We start from the raw sequence: 23,285 nt of genomic DNA on the forward strand, positions 1-23,285 counted from the left end.
CTACACAGCGTTTTTCTTCAGGCCTGGGCTTCTATAGCAGACCCATAATGCTATCCCAACAGAACCTCTTTTACAATTCTTCAGCAAAAAGGTTTTGATCCAAACAGTTTCTGTTTTGTCCACACTATCACTTCATATTTCTTTACAGTTTACCATTTCATGGATGTACGTCATCCCATCAACTTTGCATTTATTGCTATTTCTCCAAAACAGCACACACCCTTCAATGCCTGTATTCCAGTGCTGATTGCTATTACACTGTGTTCCTATGATCCCTGTAATATCTACTCTGATCTCCTGCACCAGTAATTCCAGTTCTTCCAATGTGGGGGAAGCTACCAGATTCAGAGGGCAGTAGCAAAAAATTGTGGAGGCAGAACCTTCCAGTAACAATGTATCTTTTTTTCCTGAGGTCAATGTGCTGATTCAATCCAGAGTAACCCACCCATGCTGAGCAACTCATAGGAAGAGGCCCTATGAGTCCATATGACAGCCATCTCAGTGTCATTAGGCACACAGCCAACAGTTCCTACCAGGGACTAGCGGGAGTGTATAAAGTTACAGGGCTCATTGATAACTTGAGCTGCCAGCTGGAACATGGACAGGTTCTGTGAGTGAAACTTCTTGTCTTAGAACTTTTGCAGCGGGATGGGATGGGTTGCAATTCTGGGCACAGAAGGATGGGACAGTTTGCCCTTTTGGGCCCATCTTTTTATCAGTTAGCTGATGATATTCAATTAGCTTTATTGTTTCACATCTTTCTCTCTCTCTCTCGTTACCATCTTTATCTTTTTCTTTTTCTCCTTCTTTTCAAGTTGATTTTCTCCCAGAATCCTTTACTCCTTTTTAAGTGTGGAATTTGGGGAAAACAACACCAATGGTGTATTTTTGTTTGTACTTGGCTTCAGCTACACATTAAGATCAATTTTATTGTCCAATGCTCCAGTACAGAGAATGTGTTGGGGACAAATTAGGATTTCAGGAAATGGAGGAAGTTACTTGTGGGGCAGCTGTTTTAGATTTGATTCAGACTAATAGAGAGGAACTGGTTAAGAATCTGAAGATGGAAATCTAAGTTAATTTAATTTTACAGCTGCTGGAAATGTATCATATGAAAAATGATTCATGGAAAATTTTTATTTCTATAAAAATCACTTTTAATGAAAATCTGAGTACTGATTTTTTCCCCCAAAACTGAAATATTTTGGAAATAGCAGAAAAATGATTATTTGTGGGGCTTCTTTTTTGTATTTCTTAGTTTTTGCTTGCCTTTTAGTCAATACAATGGAAAGTTTCAATGAGAATTTTTGGAAAAAATGAAATCTGCATTTTAAAAAAATCAAAGAAAAATGCCATTTTGTATCCAGTATTAGTTCATTTTATTTCTGCACTGCAGAATTTTTATCTTGCAAAGCCTTCACTTATGTTAGATGGAAGATTCTAGCAGTCAAATGACTTTTTCTGTTACTCCTCCATAGCCCAAAATACTTGACTTGGTGGCATGGAATTTGGATGGGACTGATGCCAAACCCACACTGCATGGATTTAGTGGGAGGGGCTGGTTAATGAGAGACTCACGGTGTATGGTTATGAAGGAGACTGGAGAGGGAGAACATAGGGAGACTGCGAGAGCTGCAATGTATTTAGTGTGCTGGTATCTTGTTCTTTGTCAAAATTCTGATTTGTCCCTCACAATGTCGTAGAATTGAACATCCGATGCTTGCTGGAGATCAGGGCATTTATGAGGATTAGCTGCTTGAGGTTCACTTCAGATGAGCAAAATAATGTTGGTAGTTTGGAGAAAGCAATTTTAAGAATTACTGAGCCGTACATCAGCCCCCACAACTGGGTGGGGCTGGGCATGATTTGAAACAAATGTTAGGGGTTTTGATCGATCAAAGATTACTGCTGGGTGCGCAGGGGAAGCCATCACCATGATACAAATTTCTTTCCATCTTTCGGTGAGCATTCCCACTTGCCTGCAAATTAATTTCAAATCCATCAGTAAAGCCCAAATGAATGTATAACATATGTCCCAAGTACATTAAAGGTAGTTATAAGGGAGAGGGAGAAAAATTGTTCTCTTTAACAGCTGAGGATAGAACAAGAAGCAATGGTCTTAAATTGCAGCAAGGGCCGTTTAGGTGGGATGTTAGGAAAAACTTCCTAACTGTCAAGGTGGTTAAGCACTGGAATAAATGGCCTAGGGAGGTTGCAAAATCTTCATCATTGGAGATTTTTAAGAGCAGGGTAGACAAACATCTGTCAGGGATGGTCTAGATAATACTTAGGCTATGTCTACACTACGAAATTAGGTCGAATTTATAGAAGTCGAGTTTTTAGAAATCGATTTTATACAGACGATTGTGTGTGTCCCCACTTAAGACCATTAAGTCGGCGGAGTGCGTCCACAGTACCAAGGCTAGAGTTGACTTCCGGAGCGTTGCACTGTGGGTAGCTATCCCAAAACATTGTTGCGGGTGGTTCTGGGTACATGTCGTCAGGCCCCCACTCCCTCCCTCCCTCCATGAAAGCAACAGCCGACAATCGTTTTGCGCCTTTTTCCGTGTGGGCACCATATTGCTGTCAGCATCGTCATCCACCCGCTGCTTCTGCTGCCACTCTGCTCTCCTGCTCACGCCGTACCACGGCAAGCATGGAGCCCGCTCAGATCACCATGGCAGTTATGACCGTAATGCTGCGCGTTATCCAGCAGTATATGCAGGACCAGAGCCAGAATCTGCAAAAGCAGGCAAGTAGGCAACGGCAGCGCAGTGAGGAGAGTGATGAGGACATGGACACAGACTTCTCTCACAGTACGGGCCCCAGCAATGTGGACATCATGGTGCTAATGGGGCAGGTTCATGCCGTGGAATGCCGATTCTGGGCCCGGGAAACAAGCACAGCCTGGTGGGACAGCATAGTGTTGCGGGTCTGGGACAATTCCCAATGGCTGTGAAACTTTTGCATGCATAAGGGCACTTTCATGGAACTTTGTGACTTGCTTTCCCCTGCCCTGAAGAGCCAGAATACCAAGATGAGAGCACCCCTCACAGTTCACAAGTGAATGGCGATAGCCCTCTGGAAGCTTGCAACGCCAGACAGCTACCGGTCAGTCGGGAATCAATTTGGAGTGGGCAAATCTACTGTGGGGGCTGCTGTGGTGCAAGTAGCCAACACAATCACTGAGCTCCTGCTATCAAGGGTAGTGACTCTGGGAAATGTGCAGGTCATAGTGGATGGCTTTGCTGCAATGGGATTCCCTAACTGTGGTGGGGCGATAGACGGAACCCATATCCCTATCTTGGCACCGGAGCACCAAGCCGGCGAGTACATAAACTGAAAGGGGTACTTTTCAGTGGTGCTGCAAGCACTTGTGGATCAGTGTGGGATGACCGGGAAAGGTACATGACGCTCGCATCTTCAGGAACTCTGGTCTGTTTCAACAGCTGCAGCAAGGGACTTTCTTCCCAGACCAGAAAATAACGGTTGGGGATATTGAAATGCCTATAGTTAGCCGTGGGGACCCAGCCTAACCCTTAATGCCATGGCTCATGAAGCCATACACAGGCAGCCTGGATAGTAGTCAGGAGCTGTTCAACTACAGGCTGAGCAAGTGCAGAATGGTGGTAGAATGTGCATTTGGACGTTTAAAAGCATGCTGGTGCAGTTTACTGACTCGGTTAGACCTCAAAAAACCCAATATTCCCATTGTTATTACTGCTTGCTGTGCGCTCCACAATATCTGTGAGAGTAAGGGGGAGACGTTTGTGGTGGGGTGGGAGATTGAGGCAAATCGCCTGGCTGCTGGTTACGTGCAGCCAGACACCAGGGCAGTTAGAAGAGCACAGGAGGGTGCGGTGCGCATCAGAGAAGCTTTGAGAACCAGTTTCATGACTGGCCAGGCTACGGTGTGAAAGTTCTGTTTGTTTCTCCTTGATGAAAACCTCTGCCCCTTGGTTCACTCTACTTCCCTGTAAGCTAACCACCCTCCCCTCTTCCCTTCAATCACCGCTTGCAGAGGCAATGAAGTCAATGTTGCTTCAAATTCATGCATTCTTTATTAATTCATCACACAAATAGGGGGATAACTGCCAAGGTAACCTGGGAGGGGTGGGGGAGGAGGGAAGGACAAGGCCACACTGCACTTTAAAACTTATTGAATGCCAGCTTTCTGTTGCTTGGTCAGTCCTCTGGGGTGGAGTGGTTGGGTGCTTGGAGGCCCCCCCCCCCCCGGCATTCTTGGGCGTCTGGGTGAGGAGGCTATGGAACTTGGTGAGGAGGGCAGTTGGTTACACAGGGGCTGTAGCGGCGGTCTGTGCTCATGCTGCTTCAACCATATGCCGGAGCGTATCAGTTTGATCCTTCAGTAGCCTCAGCATTGACTCCTGCCTTCTGTCAGCAAGCTGACACCACCTATCATCTTCAGCCCATCACTTATTATCTTCATCCTTCCACCTGTCCTCGTGTTCATATTGTACTTTCCTGGACTCTAACTTTGTCTGCCTCCAAGCATTCTGCTGGGCTCTTTCAGTGTGGGAGGACTGCATGAGTTTAGAGAGCATTTCATCGCAAGTGTGTTTTTTTCGCCTTCTAATCTTCACTAGCCTCTGGGAAGGAGATGATAATGTAAGCGTTGAAACATTTGCAGCTGCAGGAGGAAAAAAGAGGGAGAATAGTAGTTAAAAAGACACATTTTAGAGAACAATGGGTCGACTCTTTCAGGGTGAACCTTGCTATTAACATTACATAGCACATGTGCATTCAGTACAGGGTCGCATTTTGCCTCTTGTATTGAGGGTCTGCCGGTCTGGTGTGAGAGATCACACATGCAGGGCTGGCGGGCAACAGAATTCGGCTTGCAGGCAGCCATGGTAAGCCATAGTCTTTTGGCTTCTTTAAACTTCATAACATGTGGGAATGGTTTCAAACAGCAGCACCCTCATTTTCCATACCAAACAGCTGTTGGGTTGGCCATTTAAAATGGGTTGGCAATTTAAAAGGAGGGGCTGTGGTTTTCGGGTTAATGTGCAGCACAATCCCAACTAACTATCCCCCCCAAAATTCTCTGGGATGATCGCTTCACCCCTCCCCCCACCATGTGGCTAAAAGCTGGGAAGATTTCTGTTCAGCCACAAGCAAACAGCCCAGCGGGAATGGCCACCTCTGAATGTCCCCTTAATAAAATTACCCTATTTCAACCAGATGACCATGAATGATATCTCTCCCCAGAGGATAACACAAAGAGATAAAGAACTGATGTTGCTTGAATGCCAGCAAAGACCGGGACCATACGCTCCATGCTTTGTTATGCAATGACTCCAGACTACGTGCTACTGGCCTGGCGTGGTAAAGTGTCCTACCATGGAGGACGGAATAAGGCTGCCCTCCCCAGAAACCTTTTGCAAAGGCTTTGGGAGTACATCCAGGAGAGCTTTATGTAGATGTCCCTGGAGGATTTCCGCTCCATCCCCAGACATGTTAACAGACTTTTCCAGTAGCTGTACTGGCTGCAAATTAATCATTAAACACGCTTGCTTTTAAACCATGTATTATATTTACAAAGGTACACTAACCAGAGGTCCCTTCTCCACCTGGTGGGTCTGGGAGCCTGCCTTGGGTAGATTCGGGGGGTAGTGGCTCCAGGTCCAGGGTGAGAAACAGTTCCTGGCTCTCGGGGAAAATGGTTTCTCCACTTGCTTGCTGTGTGCTATCTTCAACCTCCTCCTCCTCATCATCATCTTCCTCTTCCCCAAAATGAGCATCCCTGTTGTGTGATAATCCATTGACGGAGTCATAGCACAGGGATGGGGTAGTGGTGGCTGCACCCCTAGAATGGCATGCAGCTCATCACAGAAGCGGCATGTCTGGGGCTCTGACCCCGAGCAGCCGTTTGCCTCTCTGTTTTCTTGGTAGGCTTGCCTGAGCTCCTTAAGTTTCACGTGGCACTGCTGTGGGTCCCTGTTATAGCCTCTGTGCTTCACAGTGGAGCACTCTGGGATAGCTCCCGGAGGCCAATACCATAGAATTGCGACCACACTACCCCAAATTCGACCCGGAAAGGTCAATTTCAGCGCTAATCCCCTCATCAGGGGAGGAGTACAGAAATCGATTTTAAGAGCCCTTTAAGTCAAAGTAAATGGCTTCATTGTGTGGATGGGTGCAGGGTTAAATCGATCTAATGCTGCTAAATTCGACCTAAACTTGTAGTGTAGACCAGGGCTCCGTCCTGCCTTGAGTGCAGGGGACTGGACTAAAAGACCTCTCGCGGTCCCTTCCAATCCTACACGTCTATGATTCCTCCAGGAGCTCCGTGCAGTGTAGAGTGTTCCACACCCTTCTCAACACAGCTGTAGTTTTCAGGAACTGACCCTGGAGCATGGAACTCATGTGGTGTGTAGGACCTTTTCTGACCCAGGATGAATTCCACCCTAAATTGTTCTCATGCCCCCAGATGAGCTTTGGAAGTGATTATCCTTCCTAACCTGTTGCTAGATCTACCCTTTGCAAATTAATCTCTGTTTGGCATGTAGCTCCATGGAAATTAACCTACAGAGAGTATTTCCTGTTCTGTAGTTTAATTGCAAAAACAGCGGGTGTGGCACTCCTATCTCCAGCCCACGCATCCCTTTGGAAATCTTAGCGTATCATATACAGAACATGCAAAAGATGTAGATAATTACAGAGGAAGAAGAACATAGTAATTATTGAGAGCATCAATGCCTTCAATTTACACCTTCCTGGTTTCACCTATGAAAATGCATTACATAAACATGTTTCTGGTTGTGGTGATCATAAGCAATTTCTGATTTCAAAAGATGGGATGGGTGTTGCACTCAGGTTACTTTCAGAGATTCTGAAATATATGGCTTTGGCCTCAGATAGAGTTGGGAATTTAAAGGGCAGACAATACTGGATTTTAGGGGAAAAATAGTGTCTTATTCTTCCATACCAGGAAAAATTACACTTTGTACTTTTAAAATTATTTTTCATTTCTCCAGAAAGGTTCTTGGAATTTGGATTTCTCCCCACAACCTACAAGGCTTTGTCTACAGTACAGTTACTACCATGTTGGGAACAAAGTTAGAATACGTTTGTTCCCAGATCTGTTTGTACACAGGTCCATTTTGTACTAGAAATGGGACCCAAACTATGTCCCCAAACTTGAACCATAGGCCTCCATATCATTAGAGGCTTAGTTTTTGGGCTGAGTCAAAGCTTGGGTTGAGTATAGCTTGGTCAGGTGTGTGAGAAAAAGTAGCTTTTTGCCTCCATGATCTGGGGGCTCTCTGTCTGCCAGACCAGTCACTGGTGAAAATTAAAGGAGGCTCAGAGATACTCTACTTTGTCATAGAAAACATAGAACAGTAGGGCTGAAAGGGATCTCAAGAGGTTATCTAGTCCATCCTCCTGTGCTGAGGCAGGAACAAATAAACCTAGACCATCCCTGACAGGTGTTTGTCTAACTTGTTCTTAAAAACCTCCAATGATGGAGATTCCACATAGATAACCTGTTCCAGTGCTTAACTATCCTTACAGTTACACATTTTCCCCAAATATCTAAGCTAAATCTCAGTTGCTGCAAATTAAGCTAATTACTTCTTGTCCTTCCCTTGGTGGACGTGGAGAACAATGGCCATCATCCCCTTGATAACAATCTTTTACATATTTGAAGATGGTTATCATGTCCCCCTTCAGTCTTCTGTTCTCCAGACTAAAGATGCCCAATTCCTTCAACCTTTCCTCTTAGCTAGTCAACCAGTGGAACTCCTTGCCAGAGGATGTTGTGAAGGCCAAGACTATAACAGCGTTCAAAAAAGAACTAGATAAGTTCATGGAGGATAGTTCCATCAATGGCTATTAGCCAGGATGGACAGGGATGGTGTCCCTAGCCTCTATTTGCCAGGATCTGGGAATGGGCGACAAGGGATGGATCACTTGATGATTGCCCTGTTCTGTTCATTCTCTCTGGGGCACCTGGCATTGGCCACAGTCGGAAGACAGGATACTGGGCTAGATGTACCTTTGGTCTGACCCAGTCTGACCATTCTTATGTTCTTAGTTCATGTTTCCTAAACCTCTTATCATTGTTATTGCTCTCCTTTGGACTGTAGTACCTCAGACTGGACACGGTACTCCAGATGAGGCTACAGAGCCAAGTAGAGCAGAGGAGTTGTCTCCCGTGTCACACATACAACACTCCAGTTAATGACATTTGCCTTTTTACAACAGCATCACATTCTTAAAGTTAACCCCCTTTTTACCAAGCAATGCTACCTACATTAGCATGGGAAGGAAGGGTGGTATAGGTGCTGCTAAGGTTGCTCTGAACCATACAATAGAATTTAGATGGTTAAATTGATCTTTTAAAGCTCTAAATGGATTGGGAATTGATTATGTGATGAACCATGTGGTTCTCCTTCTGACACTTCCATAGTTGTGCTCAACAGAAGAGGCAGCACCTTCACATTCAATGAGGGGAGAATCATGGAAAAAACAAAAATTTATCTTGACTAATGGAAAGAAACAACATAACTGAGTTTTTGAATGACATAAAGCAGACTCTGGTTAGGTCCCTCAATTCAGCTCATGAGTCCAAATCTTGAAGACCTCATTTAGAGTCACATTTTCCACAATAAGAAAAGGAGTACTTGTGGCACCTTAGAGACTAACCAATTTATTTGAGCATAAGCTTTCGTGAGCTACAGCTCACTTCCTCGGATGCATACTGTGGAAAATGTAGAAGATCTTTTTATACATACAAAGCATGAAAAAATACCTCCCCCCACCCCACTCTCCTGCTGGTAATAGCTTATCTAAAGTGATGACTCTCCTTACAATGTGTATGATAATCAAGTTGGGCCATTTCCAGCACAAATCCAGGTTTTCTCACCCTCCCGCCCCACACACAAACCCACTCTCCTGTTGGTAATAGCTTATCTAAAGTGACCGCTCTCCTTACAATGTGTATAATAATCAAGGTGGGCCATTTCTAGCACAAATCCAGGGTTTAACAAGAACGTATGGGGGGGGGGGGTAGGAAAAAACAAGGGGAAATAGGTTACCTTGCATAATGACTTAGCCACTCCCAGTCTCTATTCAAGCCTAAGTTAATTGTATCCAATTTGCAAATGAATTCCAATTCAGCAGTCTCTCGCTGGAGTCTGGATTTGAAGTTTTTCTGTTGTAATATCACAACTTTCATGTCTGTAATCGCGTGACCAGAGAGATTGAAGTGTTCTCTGACTGGTTTATGAATGTTATAATTCTTGACATTTGATTTGTGTCCATTTATTCTTTTACGTAGAGACTGTCCAGTTTGACCAATGTACATGGCAGAGGGGCATTGCTGGCACATGATGGCATATATCACATTGGTGGATGTGCAGGTGAACGCGCCTCTGATAGTGTGGCTGATGTTATTAGGCCCTGTGATGGTGTCCCCTGAATAGATATGTGGGCACAGTTGGCAACGGGCTTTGTTGCAAGGATAGGTTCCTGGGTTAGTGGTTCTGTTGTGTGGTATGTGGTTGCTGGTGAGTATTTGCTTCAGGTTGGGGGGCTGTCTGTAGGCAAGGACTGGCCTGTCTCCCAAGATTTGTGAGAGTGATGGGTCATCCTTCAGGATAGGTTGTAGATCCTAAATAATGCGTTGGAGGGGTTTTAGTTGGGGGCTGAAGATGACGGCTAGTGGCGTTCTGTTATTTTCTTTGTTAGGCCTGTCCTGTAGTAGGTGACTTCGGGGAACTCTTCTGGCTCTATCAATCTGTTTCTTCACTTCCGCTGGTGGGTATTGTAGTTGTAAGAATGCTTGATAGAGATCTTGTAGGTGTTTGTCTCTGTCTGAGGGGTTGGAGCAAATGCAGTTGTATCGCAGAGCTTGGCTGTAGACGATGGATCGTGTGGGGTGGTCAGGGTGAAAGCTGGAGGCATGTAGGTAGGAATAGCGGTCAGTAGGTTTCCGGTATAGGGTGGTGTTTATGTGACCATCGTTTATTAGCACTGTAGTGTCCAGGAAGTGGATCTCTTGTGGACTGGACCAGGCTGAGGTTGATGGTGGGATGGAAATTGTTGAAATCATGGTGGAATTCCTCAAGGGCTTCTTTTCCATGGGTCCAGATGATGAAGATGTTGTTCACCTGCACATCCACCAATGTGATATATGCCATCATGTGCCAGCAATGCCCCTCTGCCATGTACATTGGTCAAACTGGACAGTCTCTACGTAAAAGAATAAATGGACACAAATCAAATGTCAAGAATTATAACATTCATAAACCAGTCGGAGAACACTTCAATCTCTCTGGTCACGTGATTACAGACATGAAAGTTGTGATATTACAACAGAAAAACTTCAAATCCAGACTCTAGCGAGAGACTGCTGAATTGGAATTCATTTGTAAATTGGATACAATTAACTTAGGCTTGAATAGAGACTGGGAGTGGCTAAGTCATTATGCAAGGTAACCTATTTCCCCTTGTTTTTTCCTACCCCCCCCCCCCCCCGATACGTTCTTGTTAAACCCTGGATTTGTGCTGGAAATGGCCCACCTTGATTATTATACACATTGTAAGGAGAGTGGTCACTTTAGATAAGCTATTACCAACAGGAGAGTGGGTTTGTGTGCGGGGGATGAGAAAACCTGGATTTGTGCTGGAAATGGCCCAACTTGATTATCATACACATTGTAAGGAGAGTCATCACTTTAGATAAGCTATTACCAGCAGGAGAGTGGGGTGCGGGGAGGTATTTTTTCATGCTTTGTATGTATAAAAAGATCTTCTACATTTTCCACAGTATGCATCCGATGAAGTGAGCTGTAGCTCACGAAAGCTTATGCTCAAATAAATTGGTTAGTCTCTAAGGTGCCACAAGTACTCCTTTTCTTTTTGCAAATACAGACTAACACGGCTGTTACTCTGAAAATTGTCCACAATACAAGATTTTCTCCTGCACCATTCCCTCAGAGAATGGCCAGCCCCCAGATTGTTAGATCCCTGTGGTACACACAGATCTAAGTGTATCTGAGAGGGTGGGGCCAGGACCCTTAATGGTAGATTGTGGTTTGAATAGTCCATGTGATATTTTACAGTTTACAAGACAACTGTGAGGATCTGAGTATTCCCTTTGCTGCTTTCAGCTTATATGCTCACTGCATTTGACCATAATAAAATTCCTTGCTTGTTAATATAGCTGAGCTCCACAGCTGAGACTCTTAGCCTCTCCCTAGAGCTCAGATGGATCATATCAGTGACATTACTGAGCTCTGTGGTCTAAGAGAATGAGTTTACTTCACCATTTGTATCATCTGTTTTCTTTCCATCTCTTTCTCTCTAGTACTCCTCCAGACCTTCCTCCTGGTGCTAGTCCCAAGTTTACAGATTCTTCCTGGCATAGAGACGAAGTGGGAAGAATGCTTCATTGACCAGGACTATGAAGAACTGGTGGCTATTGCCAGAAATGGACTGGAAAACGGGTGTCGTTCAAAGAAGGTGGTGATCGTTGGGGCAGGAATCAGTGGACTCACAGCTGCCAAACTGTTGAAAGATGCTGGTTGTAAGGTAATTCCACGGGTGGCATGTAATGGAGGCTGTGGAAGGCTAAGAATCCCCAAACCTCGCATCACTGGGCGGGGGGGACGGGACGGGATGGGCAGTGGTGGATTCCCACATGGGTCCACAGGGCCTGTGCCCAGGGGCCCCCAAACAATTTAGGGCCCCTGGAAAAATTTCCCCCACCACGACCCCAGGGCTGGAGAGGCTCTTGCTCCCCGCTGCGGCACAAGCTTTTTTGGTCTCAGGATCACAGTGGGGGTGGGGGGGAAAGGAACGAGTGGGTATGAGCCCTCGGGGGGAAGATGCAGAGTGGGGGCGGGGCTGCAGGGGAAGGCGCAGTCCTGGCTGGGGCTGAGAGCTTGACCCTGGCTGGGGCCGAGCTCTCAGCTGCCCCCTGGCTGTTGGTGGGAGAGGCTGAGCTCTCAGCCCCCTGCCCTGGCCAGGGCCACAGGGGCAAGGGGGGGGCTGAAAGCAGCTACTGGGGGTGTGGCCTCAACCAGAAAAGGTGGGGCAGGGGGCCAGCCTCCCCAAGGGGAAGCTTCACCCACTGCTCACGGGTAATTCTATTAACTGAGAGGAGCCAGAGACAGGCCAGGGAGTCAGTGCTCCCTTGAAATGGTCTTATTACTTCTTTTTCCTAGAATAGACAATGCTGAAGAATAAAACAAGGTGAACTTAAGTAATCCAACTGTGAAAGGAAGGAACCAAGAAAGCATAGTGCAGTATATTATTATTGCCATTTCCAGGAAAACAAAGTTAATTAACTTAAAGTTAAGGCTGCCACAATATTAATAACATTACCATAAGATAACTTAAATACCAAAAATGTTGCAGTTAAAAAAATCCCAATCGCTACATTTAATGGAAGTGGTGATTAGTTAAGGGAATATTCTCAAAGGTTCATGTCTTTCTAACAAAATTCTATACATGTGAAAATTCATATTAACTATCTCACAACAACCTTAACTTTGACCTTTGCTCTTTTTCTTTGTTTTGTTTTATATTGTTTTTCCATTGAAGGTGCTACTCTCTTGGCTTGCCTGTGGGCCTTGAGAAAGACTGGAATCCATTATCCCTATCCATAGCCCATATATCCGCTACTCCCCCTCTCAGTATCACCCAAGAAATACAACCCCCAGAGCTGCAAAGTCAACAGAGATTGCTTGGGCACTTATATTAGAAGGGCTTAGTTGTTGCATTAAAGACTCTCTCACTGAAAACCGGTTTTCTGTAATACATGGGAAAGGATAACATCTTCCATATTAGAATCTGTTTCTTGAGATTCCTAATTCAGGAATATATCTCTATTCAGGAAGAATGCTTGAGTACATTCTTAACTTTAAGCACATCCTTCAGTCCCATGGAGTTCAGATTCATCTTAAGGACATGTTTACATGGGTTCCCGAATCAAGGACAGAGCGCGTCCATAAATTGACCAAAATTACTTTGATAAAATAAGCGTTTTCCTTGTGTGGTGACCGTTTGCAATAGAAATGACAGGGGATAAATCTATCGTTATCGTTCAAGAGAGAAATATACAGTAGAGGTTTTCAAACTTTTCGTATTTGTGACCCCTTTCGCACATCAAGACTCTGAGTGTGACCTCCCCCTTATAAATAAAAAATGGGGGGTTAATTTAATTTAATGGGACTTGGGGCTGTCGGCCCCACAGAGCTGACAGCTTGCAACCTCCATGTAACCATCTTGCGACCCCCTGAGGCAGCTAGTGACCTGGCCATTGGGGGAGGCTACCCCCCGGCCCCTCTCCTTCTGTCCAAGGCCCTGCCCCTCTCCTTTTGCGCCACTCCCCAACAGGAGCCCAGAGCACCCCCACCGCAGCCCCGGGGCGGCCAGGTGATGCAGCAGCAGCACCCTCAGCCCCAAAGCACTGGACAGCGCAGTCTGAGCAACGGGCAGCCAGCTCAGCCCCAGCACCAGCTGCTCCAAGCCCCCGTGGCAGGCCAGAGAGCCCCAGTCCCAGTCAGCATGGGCTGGGGCAGAGCACTGGGAACTACAAGAGGGGGACTGGAGGTGGATCGTGGGTGGGACCACACCAAGCTGTTTGTGGAGGCACAGCCTTCCCCAGCCTATGATACCCGCTGCCCGTGTATGACCCCCAGTTTGAGAACCACTGATACAGTCACCAGGTACCGGCAAGGGATTGAAAATCATAATTTGTGTTTTATTCCCAGGTTCTCATTCTGGAAGCCAGTCATCGCTTGGGAGGACGCATCGTGACCCACAGAGAACAAGATTGGTATGTGGAGTTGGGAGCCATGCGGTTGCCAGCACATCACAGGTAGTATTCTGTTATCCCTCCTCAGCCACCAATCTTGTTCAGAATAGGGGAAGCCCTATTTTTAAAACTTTTATGATAATTCCTGAGGGTGGCGGGACTCATTAAAGGCTCAAATTTGAATAGGTTAAAATGCTCCTTTACTCCATGACATCAAGTTGTCAGTCTGTGTGCAGAGGGGAAAGAAATCTCCATGGAGTTGTCACTTTTCCTGCATAGGTGGGCTGAGAGTAGGTGGTCAGAAGTCGCTCAACCAGCCTAAAAGACACAGGGTTTAGGGCTGGCCCAGATTAATTCCCCACTCTACCCCCGCAGCAAATGGGGAACTAGATATTAGAGTCATAATTAGGTCCCAGGTATGTTCTTGGACTATGCAACTACACCACAATGGAGAGGTAAAGTGAAGTTACGACTGGGAGCATGTATCAGTAAATGAAGGGCAAAACTCCACCTAGAACACTTCAGTCAGCAAAACAACACCAGTTTATAATCCAGGAAATCAACAGTTAAGGTTGAGCTTACAAAACCCCCCACACATTGGAAGGTTTGGACCTTATCATATAAAATACCAAGCTGCCACTGCTCTGGCCCCATGGAAAGCCCAGAATTGCCACCTTCCAGCCATGATTTCTTTCATACCTTCTTTGTAAAATGTGCTATTTTTGTATTATGGATTTTTTCAAAGGGCTTTCTGAATATTTATTAGTTGGAGCTAGTCAGGGTTTCAGACTGTAGGGGACTCAAGACTGACCAGCTGGTAACCACGTAGGTCCAATTTTCTGGGCCCATATTGCTTATTGAAAGAAATGGGACTCAGGATAAGTTTTATAATTAAACAGCAAAAAACTTGTGAACACAGCATTGACGTTGCCCTGTGATTGCTCTTGCCCTCCCAAAACATTGAGTCCTGCAAAACTCAAACCATCTGGAAACCAGAAAATATTGAAAGTAAATGCCCACGGAAATGGAACTCAGCCCTGCTAGAGCTGGCAATACTTACTGGGCAGTACCTGCACACACGCCAGCTGCATTCACTGTGTTAGGTGTAGCTGTATTGTAATGGTGGAGGAATATGTTGGAGCAGGTTGGAAAAGCGGTGATTGCGACCTGAGGAGCAGGGCCATCCTTAGGTAGATGCAGAATAAGCAGCTGCGTAGGGCACCACAAAATTTGGGGCACCAAATTGCCTCAAATTTTATGGACCCCTTCCTCCAAACCCCCTCCCCCAAGTGACATGGCTGAGGCAGGGGGAGGGGAGCAGGCTGGGTCCAGGTTGTTCCGCTTCCTGCTCCCAGTGCCAGGCCCCCCGCTAATCCCCTGGGCCGCTCTGGGCCTGTGAGGCCCCACAAAGCGGCCCCCCACAGCTCCTGCCTCTGCGTCCCCACTGGCCTTGAGTGCAGCCCAGACCCTCTGCCGGGGTGGGGGTGGGGGGTAGGGTGGGGAAGCAGGTGCTCGGGCTTCTTTGGGCACCATAATTGGTAGGGACGGCCCTGCTGAGGAGGCCTGGGGATTTGTTTCAGGAGCATCATAGAGCTGTGGTTGTGATATGAGGAGATCTGGTTCTGAATCCCTTTGTGTGTATTATCAAAGGAAAGATGTGTATATGCACCTTGAAGTTCCAGACCACCTTTGAATGTTTCAAAAGGTCACGTAGCAGCTCCTGTCCCATGGGGCTGGCTGGGCTCACCTCCCTGCTCCAGACACTGCAACCTCTGGGATCCCAGTCCCACTCAGGTTTGGCCCATCTGTCATGATGATGGGAGTCCGGTTAGGCCAAATCTGAGTGAGTGGCCCTGCAACCCCATGAGCCAGGTCACAACTCCACTTACACAAACATGTTTTGACATTTCCGAAGAGACATGGTTCGGCATTTTTCATCCCAGTTTGGGATGGAAATAATGTCAAAATCTGTTATTTTGACATTTCCCACAGAATAAATTGTCCATTTGTCCAATCAGCTCTATATATGAGTCTACTACTACCTTTAGACAGCTCCATCTGGTTCTTTAGCTCAAGTACTAGTGGGGTTTGTTTTAAATCCACAGGACCCTAAATTCAATCTGTGCATCTATACTAACCAGGAGCATTGTTAAAGGTGCATCTGTATCACCAGCCTGTTTGATTGTTTGTTTCCTGTTACGAATGTTAGGAATGGGCAGCTTTTGCTATCATGTCTCTCGTAATAATCAAGGAAAAGTCTGATTTTACAATTAGTAGAAGTAATGCTTGCTCATCGGTTATCCTGGAAGTCGATGGTACTGTTCAGGGAGCAGACAATGCTGGGAGAGATGGTCTAAATTTCTCAAGCAAAAAGTAGTTTTCATTGGAAAAAAATGGCATTTTTCCAAATGTAAACTGTTTTGCAAATTTTCAACTTTTTTTTAGTTTTGAGCAAAATTTTTCATTTCACTAAAATTTGTATTGTAAACTTATTTACAATGGTTACAGAAATGGTTACCAAAGTGTTTCATTTTCTGCAAAATAGGGTTTGCAGTAAATACACTTTTTGATATTTTATATTAAAAAACTTATGAAAATGAGTCTGATGCGAATGATGCCAAATTGAAATAACTTCCGTATTTCAAAAGTTTTCACAATTAAAAGAAGCGACCAGCATCAGCTGCATGATTGACTTTTGGTAAAGTGTGGGTCTGGAGTCATTACACACAAATTATTTCAGTTACATAGGTAGGATCATGGCATTTGGGTTAGAGGATCATATGCAATCATATAACTTTCTTTCACATTTTTGAAATTTTCTCTTTTTTCCCCCCTCTTTCCCTTTTCTTTAGGCTTGTGCGTGAATTTATTAAAAAACTGAAACTGAAACTGAACCCATTCTATAATAGTAATGACAAGGGCTGGTATTTCTTTAACAACATCAGGGCAAGAGCTGGAGAGGTAGACCGAAACCCTGATATATTGCAATACCCCGTGCTTCCCACAGAAAGAGGAAAATCTGCTAGTGAGCTTTATAATCAGACACTGGATAAGGTATGTGTGTTGTGGAAAGGATTCGTGAACTGTGGGTATGTTCTCACTAAAGAGTTAACCTGGATTCTCACTTGCGTGTTGGCCCTAAACCCCTCAAACTTAGTGGTCTTTTCAGCCCAGACTCATTGCACATTGGGGCCTAGACTTTGTTTTCACTTGCACTAGTAACCCACCCACTGTGCAGTGAAGATGGAGGATAAAACCCTTGAGTGCTGATAGGCCTCCAGTGCCTTCCCACAATTCCCCCTGGGTGGCGATGCTCAGGAGGACAAACAAGTTCCAGGGATGAAATATAAAGTGGCTTTGCCTACTACACCACAAAGAACCATGGAACGTGCCTTTGGAAGTCCTAGCGATACACATGGGTGAATGTAGCACCATTAAGGGGACAGCCTCTTGTCTTCGCAGTGTGGCAGCTCATGCCCGTGGTAGGCTAACCAGGTGCCGATTTGTTTGGTTGTTGAAAATTTGAAGTTAACTACTGTTAGAGATCTGTTCATTTGAATAGGTGGCAGCTTCTCGTTTCTGAGAGTTTCCCTAGTTTTCTTTGTCGATTTACACACACACACAAAATTGCTAAATTACAGCTGAATGCGTGAGACTTAGGGTGTGTCTACACTGCAATAAAACACCAGTGTCTGCTGACTTGGGCTCATGGGGATATAAAATTGCAGTGTAAACATTTGGGCTTGGGCTGCCCAAAATCTACATTGCAATTTTATAGCCCTGCAGCCTGAACTCCATGAACCCGAGTCAACTGAGACAGGCCAGTTGCCGGTGTTTTATTGCAGTGTAGAAATACTCTTAAATGACAGATTTTCAAAGGTATTTACTGTCTAAAGAATGCAGAGAGGCACCTGAGGCTAGATTCACAAAGGGACATAGATGCCACCAGAGTGATAGAGTGAGAATGACTCTGTAGTCTAGTGCAGTGGTTCTCAACCAGGGGTATGTGGAGGGTGACCAGATGTCCCTATTTTATAGAAACAGCCCTGATATTTGGGGCTTCGTCTTATACAGGTGCCTGTTAACCCCACCCCCCTCCCAATTTTTCACACTTGCTATCTGGTCACCCTAGGTACATGTACCCCTGGGGGTAAGCAGAGGTCTTCCAGAGGGTACATCAACTCATCTAGATATTTGCCTAGTTTTACAACAGGCTACATAAAAAGCACTAGCGAAGACAGAACAAACTAAAATTTCATACAGACCATGACTTGTTTATACAGCTCTATGTACTTCACACTGAAATGTAAGTGTAATATTTATATTCCAGTTGATTTATTTTATAATTATAGGGTAAAAATAAGAAAGGCAGCAATTTTTCAGTAATAGCGTGCTGTGACACTTTTGCATTTTTAGGTCTGATTTTGTAAGCAAGTTGTTTTCAAATGAGGTGAAAATTGGGGGTATGCAAGACAAATCAGCCTCCTGCAAGGGGTACCGTCAGGGTTGCTGGGACAATTTGCTGGGACCTCCTGAGGTCCCTTCCAACCCTGATATTCTATGATTCTATGATTCTATGAATTTGTACAGTGGGGGTGCTGAGAGCCATTGAACCAAACTGTAAACCCTCTATATAATGGAAACCACTTCAAGCCAGGGGGTGCAGCAGCACCCACAGCACCTATGGGTACAGTAGTCTGGAAAGGTTAAGAGCCACTGATCTAGTGGGTAGGACATCCATGTGGGAGACCCAGAATCCAATCCCCCCGCTCCACTGATTATTTATACAAACTGGAACAGCTTTAACAGGAGAGACTAAGGGAGGCCCCCATGAGACACTCACGTGTGAGGTGCGAGACTCTTCCTTATCAGCTAGAGGGGGAACTTGAACCGGTGGTCTCCCACATTGTGGAAATCCACTAACCACTGGGGTAAAAGCTATGAGGGCAGTACTGCTGCTGCTTGCTAGAAATGCTGTAGGTGGGAAGAGCTCACGGCTTAGAATCCCAAGCAGAGATAGCTGCTGAACTCCCTAAAATGGGGGGGGGGGGCTTAAGACACATCACTCTCCTTGGTGTCTCCCATTGGCTGGCTTAGGTGGCTCCGTGCTCTGGCTTTTGTGGATTCCATTCTTCGGTGGTTAGGCCGCGGTATTCGTTGTAGAGAGCTTGAGTGCATGACTCAGGCATTGTGGATCCTAGCAGTTTTCCAGACAGCAGAAAGTTAGGCATTTTGATGCTGAGTATTGCAATACCTAAGTCCCATTGTGAATCTAGCCCATAATATTCAATGAGATTTAGGCACTTAGGTGCTTTGGAAATCCATGTAGCTGCCTACCTGCATCTTTAGATGTCTAAATACCTTTGAAAATCTGGCTCTTAAGTAGCTAAGTCACTTCTGGAAAGGGGAGTTAGGCCCTATAGTCACTTTTGAAAATTTTACATTTAGTCTATTTATTTTTGTTGTTTAGACTGTCTCAGTGAAAGCAGTTCAGTCAGCTGGGGAACTGTAGGAGCCGAAAACAAGAGCACTATTAAAAAGATTTTGTTAACAGCTCTTTCACCTGGACAGTCATGTCATGTCCTGCCCCCCTTATGCCTATGCCCTAGGATACGGCCTATAAGTACATTGTCACATACAGGGAAAATAATAAACTTTAAAGGTAAAGCCATCAGCATGAAACAAATGACTGTTTTCTTGTTTGCTCCCCAGGTGACCACAGACTGCAGTGCTCTGAAAGAGAAATATGACTCCTTTTCCACCAAGGTAATTGAAGCTGGCATTCCAGTATCTTTAAATCTAAAGGTGCCAATTTTCTAAATCTTTCATCACGTTAGCCAATGGAACTCCTCGTGGGATAGATCTTGCCAGGTGCACACAGTCCATGGTAGGAGATAATGCATCAGAACCCTCCTAAAGATCCTGGCCTGGCAGAGTTGGCACGCTCACTTCATGGGTCTTCCTGGGACACCTCATATTTCCCCCTTGGGTCTTCCTGGCTCTGCTTTCTGGCAGGAGGAGGGCAGGGATGTGGACCCATGTTATCTCTGCTTCTCCCTAACCAAAACTCCAACCCACAGAAAGTGAGCGGTCTCAGTGCTCCCATACTCCCAGTGTGTGTGTCATGAAGACACGACCCTATTCCAGTCCTGTGCAACCAACTTGGCATTTCTTCTTCCCACCCCAACTCACTGTGTGACGTCCAGCTATGAGGACTTGGCTATCCTTGCGAGTTACAGCACAATAAAGGAGCCCTGGGCACACTAGCTCACTACCCGTCCACACTGGCAAGGCATGTAGAGCACTCTGACTCTGTGGCTACAGCGCTGCTGGTACTCCACCTTGGCGAGTGGAATAATGTTTGCTGCACCCTTGCTGGAGTACCGCAGCACCAGTGTGGACGAGGTGTTGCATTACTGCGCTCTGATCAGCCTCTGGAAACATCCCATAATCCCCTTAAGTCAAGTGGCCACTCTTGTCATTGTTTGGAATCGGCTGTAGGAATGCGGAAATGCCCTTTGAAAGCTCCGTTTCTGGCAGCCGGCTGCTTATCTGCTCCAAGAGAAAGCAACCATTACTGTGAAATGCTGTGTGTGAGAGAGAGAGGTGTGGGGGGAGGGGGGTCCACTGCTGTCTGAACTTACAAGACAGCATGCTGACATGCTCTCAGACTGCCCCAAACCCACTCTCTCTCCCCCCACATACACACAACACACTCCCTGTCACACTCTCCCTTCCCACCCCCCATTTGAAAAGCACGTTGCAGCCACTTGTATGCAGGGATAGCTGCCCACAATGCACCGCTCCCAATGCCGCTGCAAGTGCCACAAATGTGGCCATGCCAGTGCGCTTGAAGCTATCAGTGTGGACAGACTGCAGCGCTTTCCCTACTGCGCTCTCTGAAGGCTGATTTAACTCAAAGTGCTCTACATCTGCAAGTATAGCCATGGCTTGAATCTTCATCCACAGTTATTTCAATGAGATAACCTTCCTCTGTGGCCCTGCCCATCATTATTTTCACCCCACAGGAGATTTGGTCTGGACCACGGTTCTTTAATCAAATACAATGATATCTTGGTAGGGACTTTGGGTGAAATCCTGGCGCCATTGAAGTCAATGGCAAAGCTCTGATTGACTTCACTCGGGTCAGGCTTTAGCCCAGTGACTCAAAAGGGATGAGGGATCGGGTCTTGAATGTGAGCATCAGCCTTACTTCAATGATTGGTATTGAGGAAGAAGACAAATCACACTGGAGGGTAGTGAATGGGTCTGACACCTCCCCTGCCTCATGGATGTTGAATAATTCCTGTGTTCATTTGAAATGAAAATCCCTTTGACTGTCATTTCTCAATGGGGATATAATATGCATGTGCCTTCCACTGCCTCTGCTCTTCCCCACCCAGGAGTATTTGATTAAAGAAGGAAATTTAAGTAGAGGAGCCATTGATATGATTGGTGACGTGATGAATGAAGATGGTCTATTCCACTTGTCATTTCTTTACTCTGTTATGGTCTTTTCCACCTTCTCTGAGAAGAGGTGAGTAGAAAAGTATCTTTAGTTACTTGCTTTGTAAGAGGAAGCACAATGTGTCTATGGTAGGACCTGTCTAGGTATCCATCCATTATTCAATACATCCATTTGTCTGTCAACCTCCTACTATCTCATCCATTTGTCATCCCATCTAGCAGCACAGCTGGCTGCCTTCTCTGAAGTAGGCACTAATGGTCTGAATTGTCATAGAAGGTAGGTGTTCATTACTATAGAACTATAGACATGAAAGGCTGGGGACACTTTCACAGGAGATGAGCTGGGTGTTACTGAAAGTGTCCACAGCTACTAACTGTGTGAGTTCTGATGGAATTCAATAATTAACTCCATAGTGCGAGTATGGTTTATGGGCATATTAGACCATAGCTGTGTCGTATTTCAGGAAGCCCTTGGTCAAATGATCCCAAATCATGGCTCACTAATTCCACCCAGCACCCCCATGAGGCACACCTAATTCCAAGGCTGTCTGAGAACCATGAGGATTTTAGAATGTTTAGAAGAGTCAAGCTTTAAACTGAGAGTTGGCCTTAAGCTTAATTACTGCAGACCTAGCATTCTGCTCTAATAAAACACTTGTACAGTCACTGGGGGCTAGATTCTCTCTCCCATTATGCAAGCTCTGCTTATTACTCCTGTGACATTCTCTCAGATAACTGTGGTCAGAGGGTGTAACTGTTTGACTATCATCTTTTCCTCACCTTTCTTTCAGATTCGATGAGATCACGGGGGGATTCGATCAGCTTCCGCAGGCTTTCTACCAGGATATTCACGGGAGCGTTATATTTAACTCCCCGGTAGTGAAGATACTACAAGATGATGACCAAGTGAAAGTGTTTTACCGCAGGCCACACACCTCATTCCCCTTATCTGTGACGGCCGACTATGTCCTTGTCACGGCCACAGCAAAAGCCACACGGCTCATTAAATTTTCTCCACCTCTTTCTGCTGAAAAGACCCATGCCCTGCGCGCTATTCACTACGCAATAGCCACTAAGATTTTTTTGATCTGTTCTGAAAAATTTTGGGAGAAGGATGGAATCTATAACGGGAGGTCAATCACTGATCGCCCCTCCAGAGTCATCTACTACCCCGGCCACAAATTCCCCAGTGGGGCAGGGGCGATCCTGGCTTCCTACACCTGGGTGGATGATGCTGAATTCTTCGTTCCCCTCGATGACGAAAAGTGTGTTGATGTGGTGATGGAGGACCTGGCAGAAATCCACCAGGTGCCCAAGAATTATATCCGGAAGGTTTGCAATAAACATGTGATCAAGAAATGGGGCCTGGACAAATATTCAATGGGAGGATATGTTTCATTCACCCCGTACCAGTTTGTCGACTACTCCAAGGCTTTGTTTCAGAATGAAGGGAGGGTCCATTTTGCAGGAGAACACACAGCCCAGCCTCACGCCTGGATCGAAACTTCTATGAAATCTGCTGTGAGAGCAGCCAGGAACATCCATGGTGCTATCAATGCATTGCCTGGGCGACAGCAGAAGAAGCTGAAAGACAATGAATTGTAATTAATAGTAATAATAATTATAATAAGGGTGACTGGGGACGCATCAGCTACTGACTGAGGAATTAGAAATTGCACCGCAAATCACCAGGCATCACTGGATTGTGACTTTATGTGCAGCCCTGAAGTGGGGGTGCATAAGATTCCTGCACCAGGAATAGACTGCTACACTCACACTGCTGTACTGCCTCAGTCACTGTGCTCGGCCACCAGAGGGTGAAACCCAGGTTGTGCCCAGTCCCCTAACTCCCCCATGCTCCAGGAAGGCAGTTTGTGAGCAAGTAGCTTCAGTTACTCCTAGGTGTCCTACTCTAAGGTCTGGGTAGCCCATGTAGGAGTGTAAAGGGGGTTTCTACTCCCTCCGATTTCCCTGATCAGGCACATAATCTGAATCACATTCTAACCTCCTGTCTAGGTTGCATGGA

The 23,285-nt window shown here is 45.7% G+C and overlaps 1 protein-coding gene across 1 annotated transcript; it reads left to right on the forward strand.

Annotated features, from left to right (window-relative positions):
- The first annotated feature begins 2,656 nt into the window (after positions 1-2,656).
- On the forward strand, positions 2,657-22,864 carry LOC102945918 (L-amino-acid oxidase). The gene is made up of 7 exons (XM_043528514.1): positions 2,657-2,756; positions 11,339-11,562; positions 13,749-13,855; positions 16,645-16,846; positions 19,505-19,558; positions 21,196-21,329; positions 22,051-22,864. The coding sequence occupies exons 1-7, from the start codon at positions 2,657-2,659 to the stop codon at positions 22,862-22,864; spliced, it is 1,635 nt and encodes a 544-aa protein (XP_043384449.1).
- Positions 22,865-23,285: the final 421 nt, after the last annotated feature.

The sequence above is a fragment of the Chelonia mydas genome, chromosome 14 (genome assembly GCF_015237465.2).
Source record: "Chelonia mydas isolate rCheMyd1 chromosome 14, rCheMyd1.pri.v2, whole genome shotgun sequence".
Lineage (NCBI taxonomy): Eukaryota > Metazoa > Chordata > Testudines > Cheloniidae > Chelonia > Chelonia mydas.

Coding starts and splice junctions, on each gene's coding strand:
- LOC102945918 (XM_043528514.1), top strand. CDS start 2,657: ATGGAGCCCGCTCAGATCACCATGGCAGTTATGACCGTAATGCTGCGC. Junction 11,563..13,748: donor TGAAAGATGCTGGTTGTAAG/GTAATTCCACGG, acceptor TTTTATTCCCAG/GTTCTCATTCTGGAAGCCAG. Junction 13,856..16,644: donor CGGTTGCCAGCACATCACAG/GTAGTATTCTGT, acceptor CCTTTTCTTTAG/GCTTGTGCGTGAATTTATTA.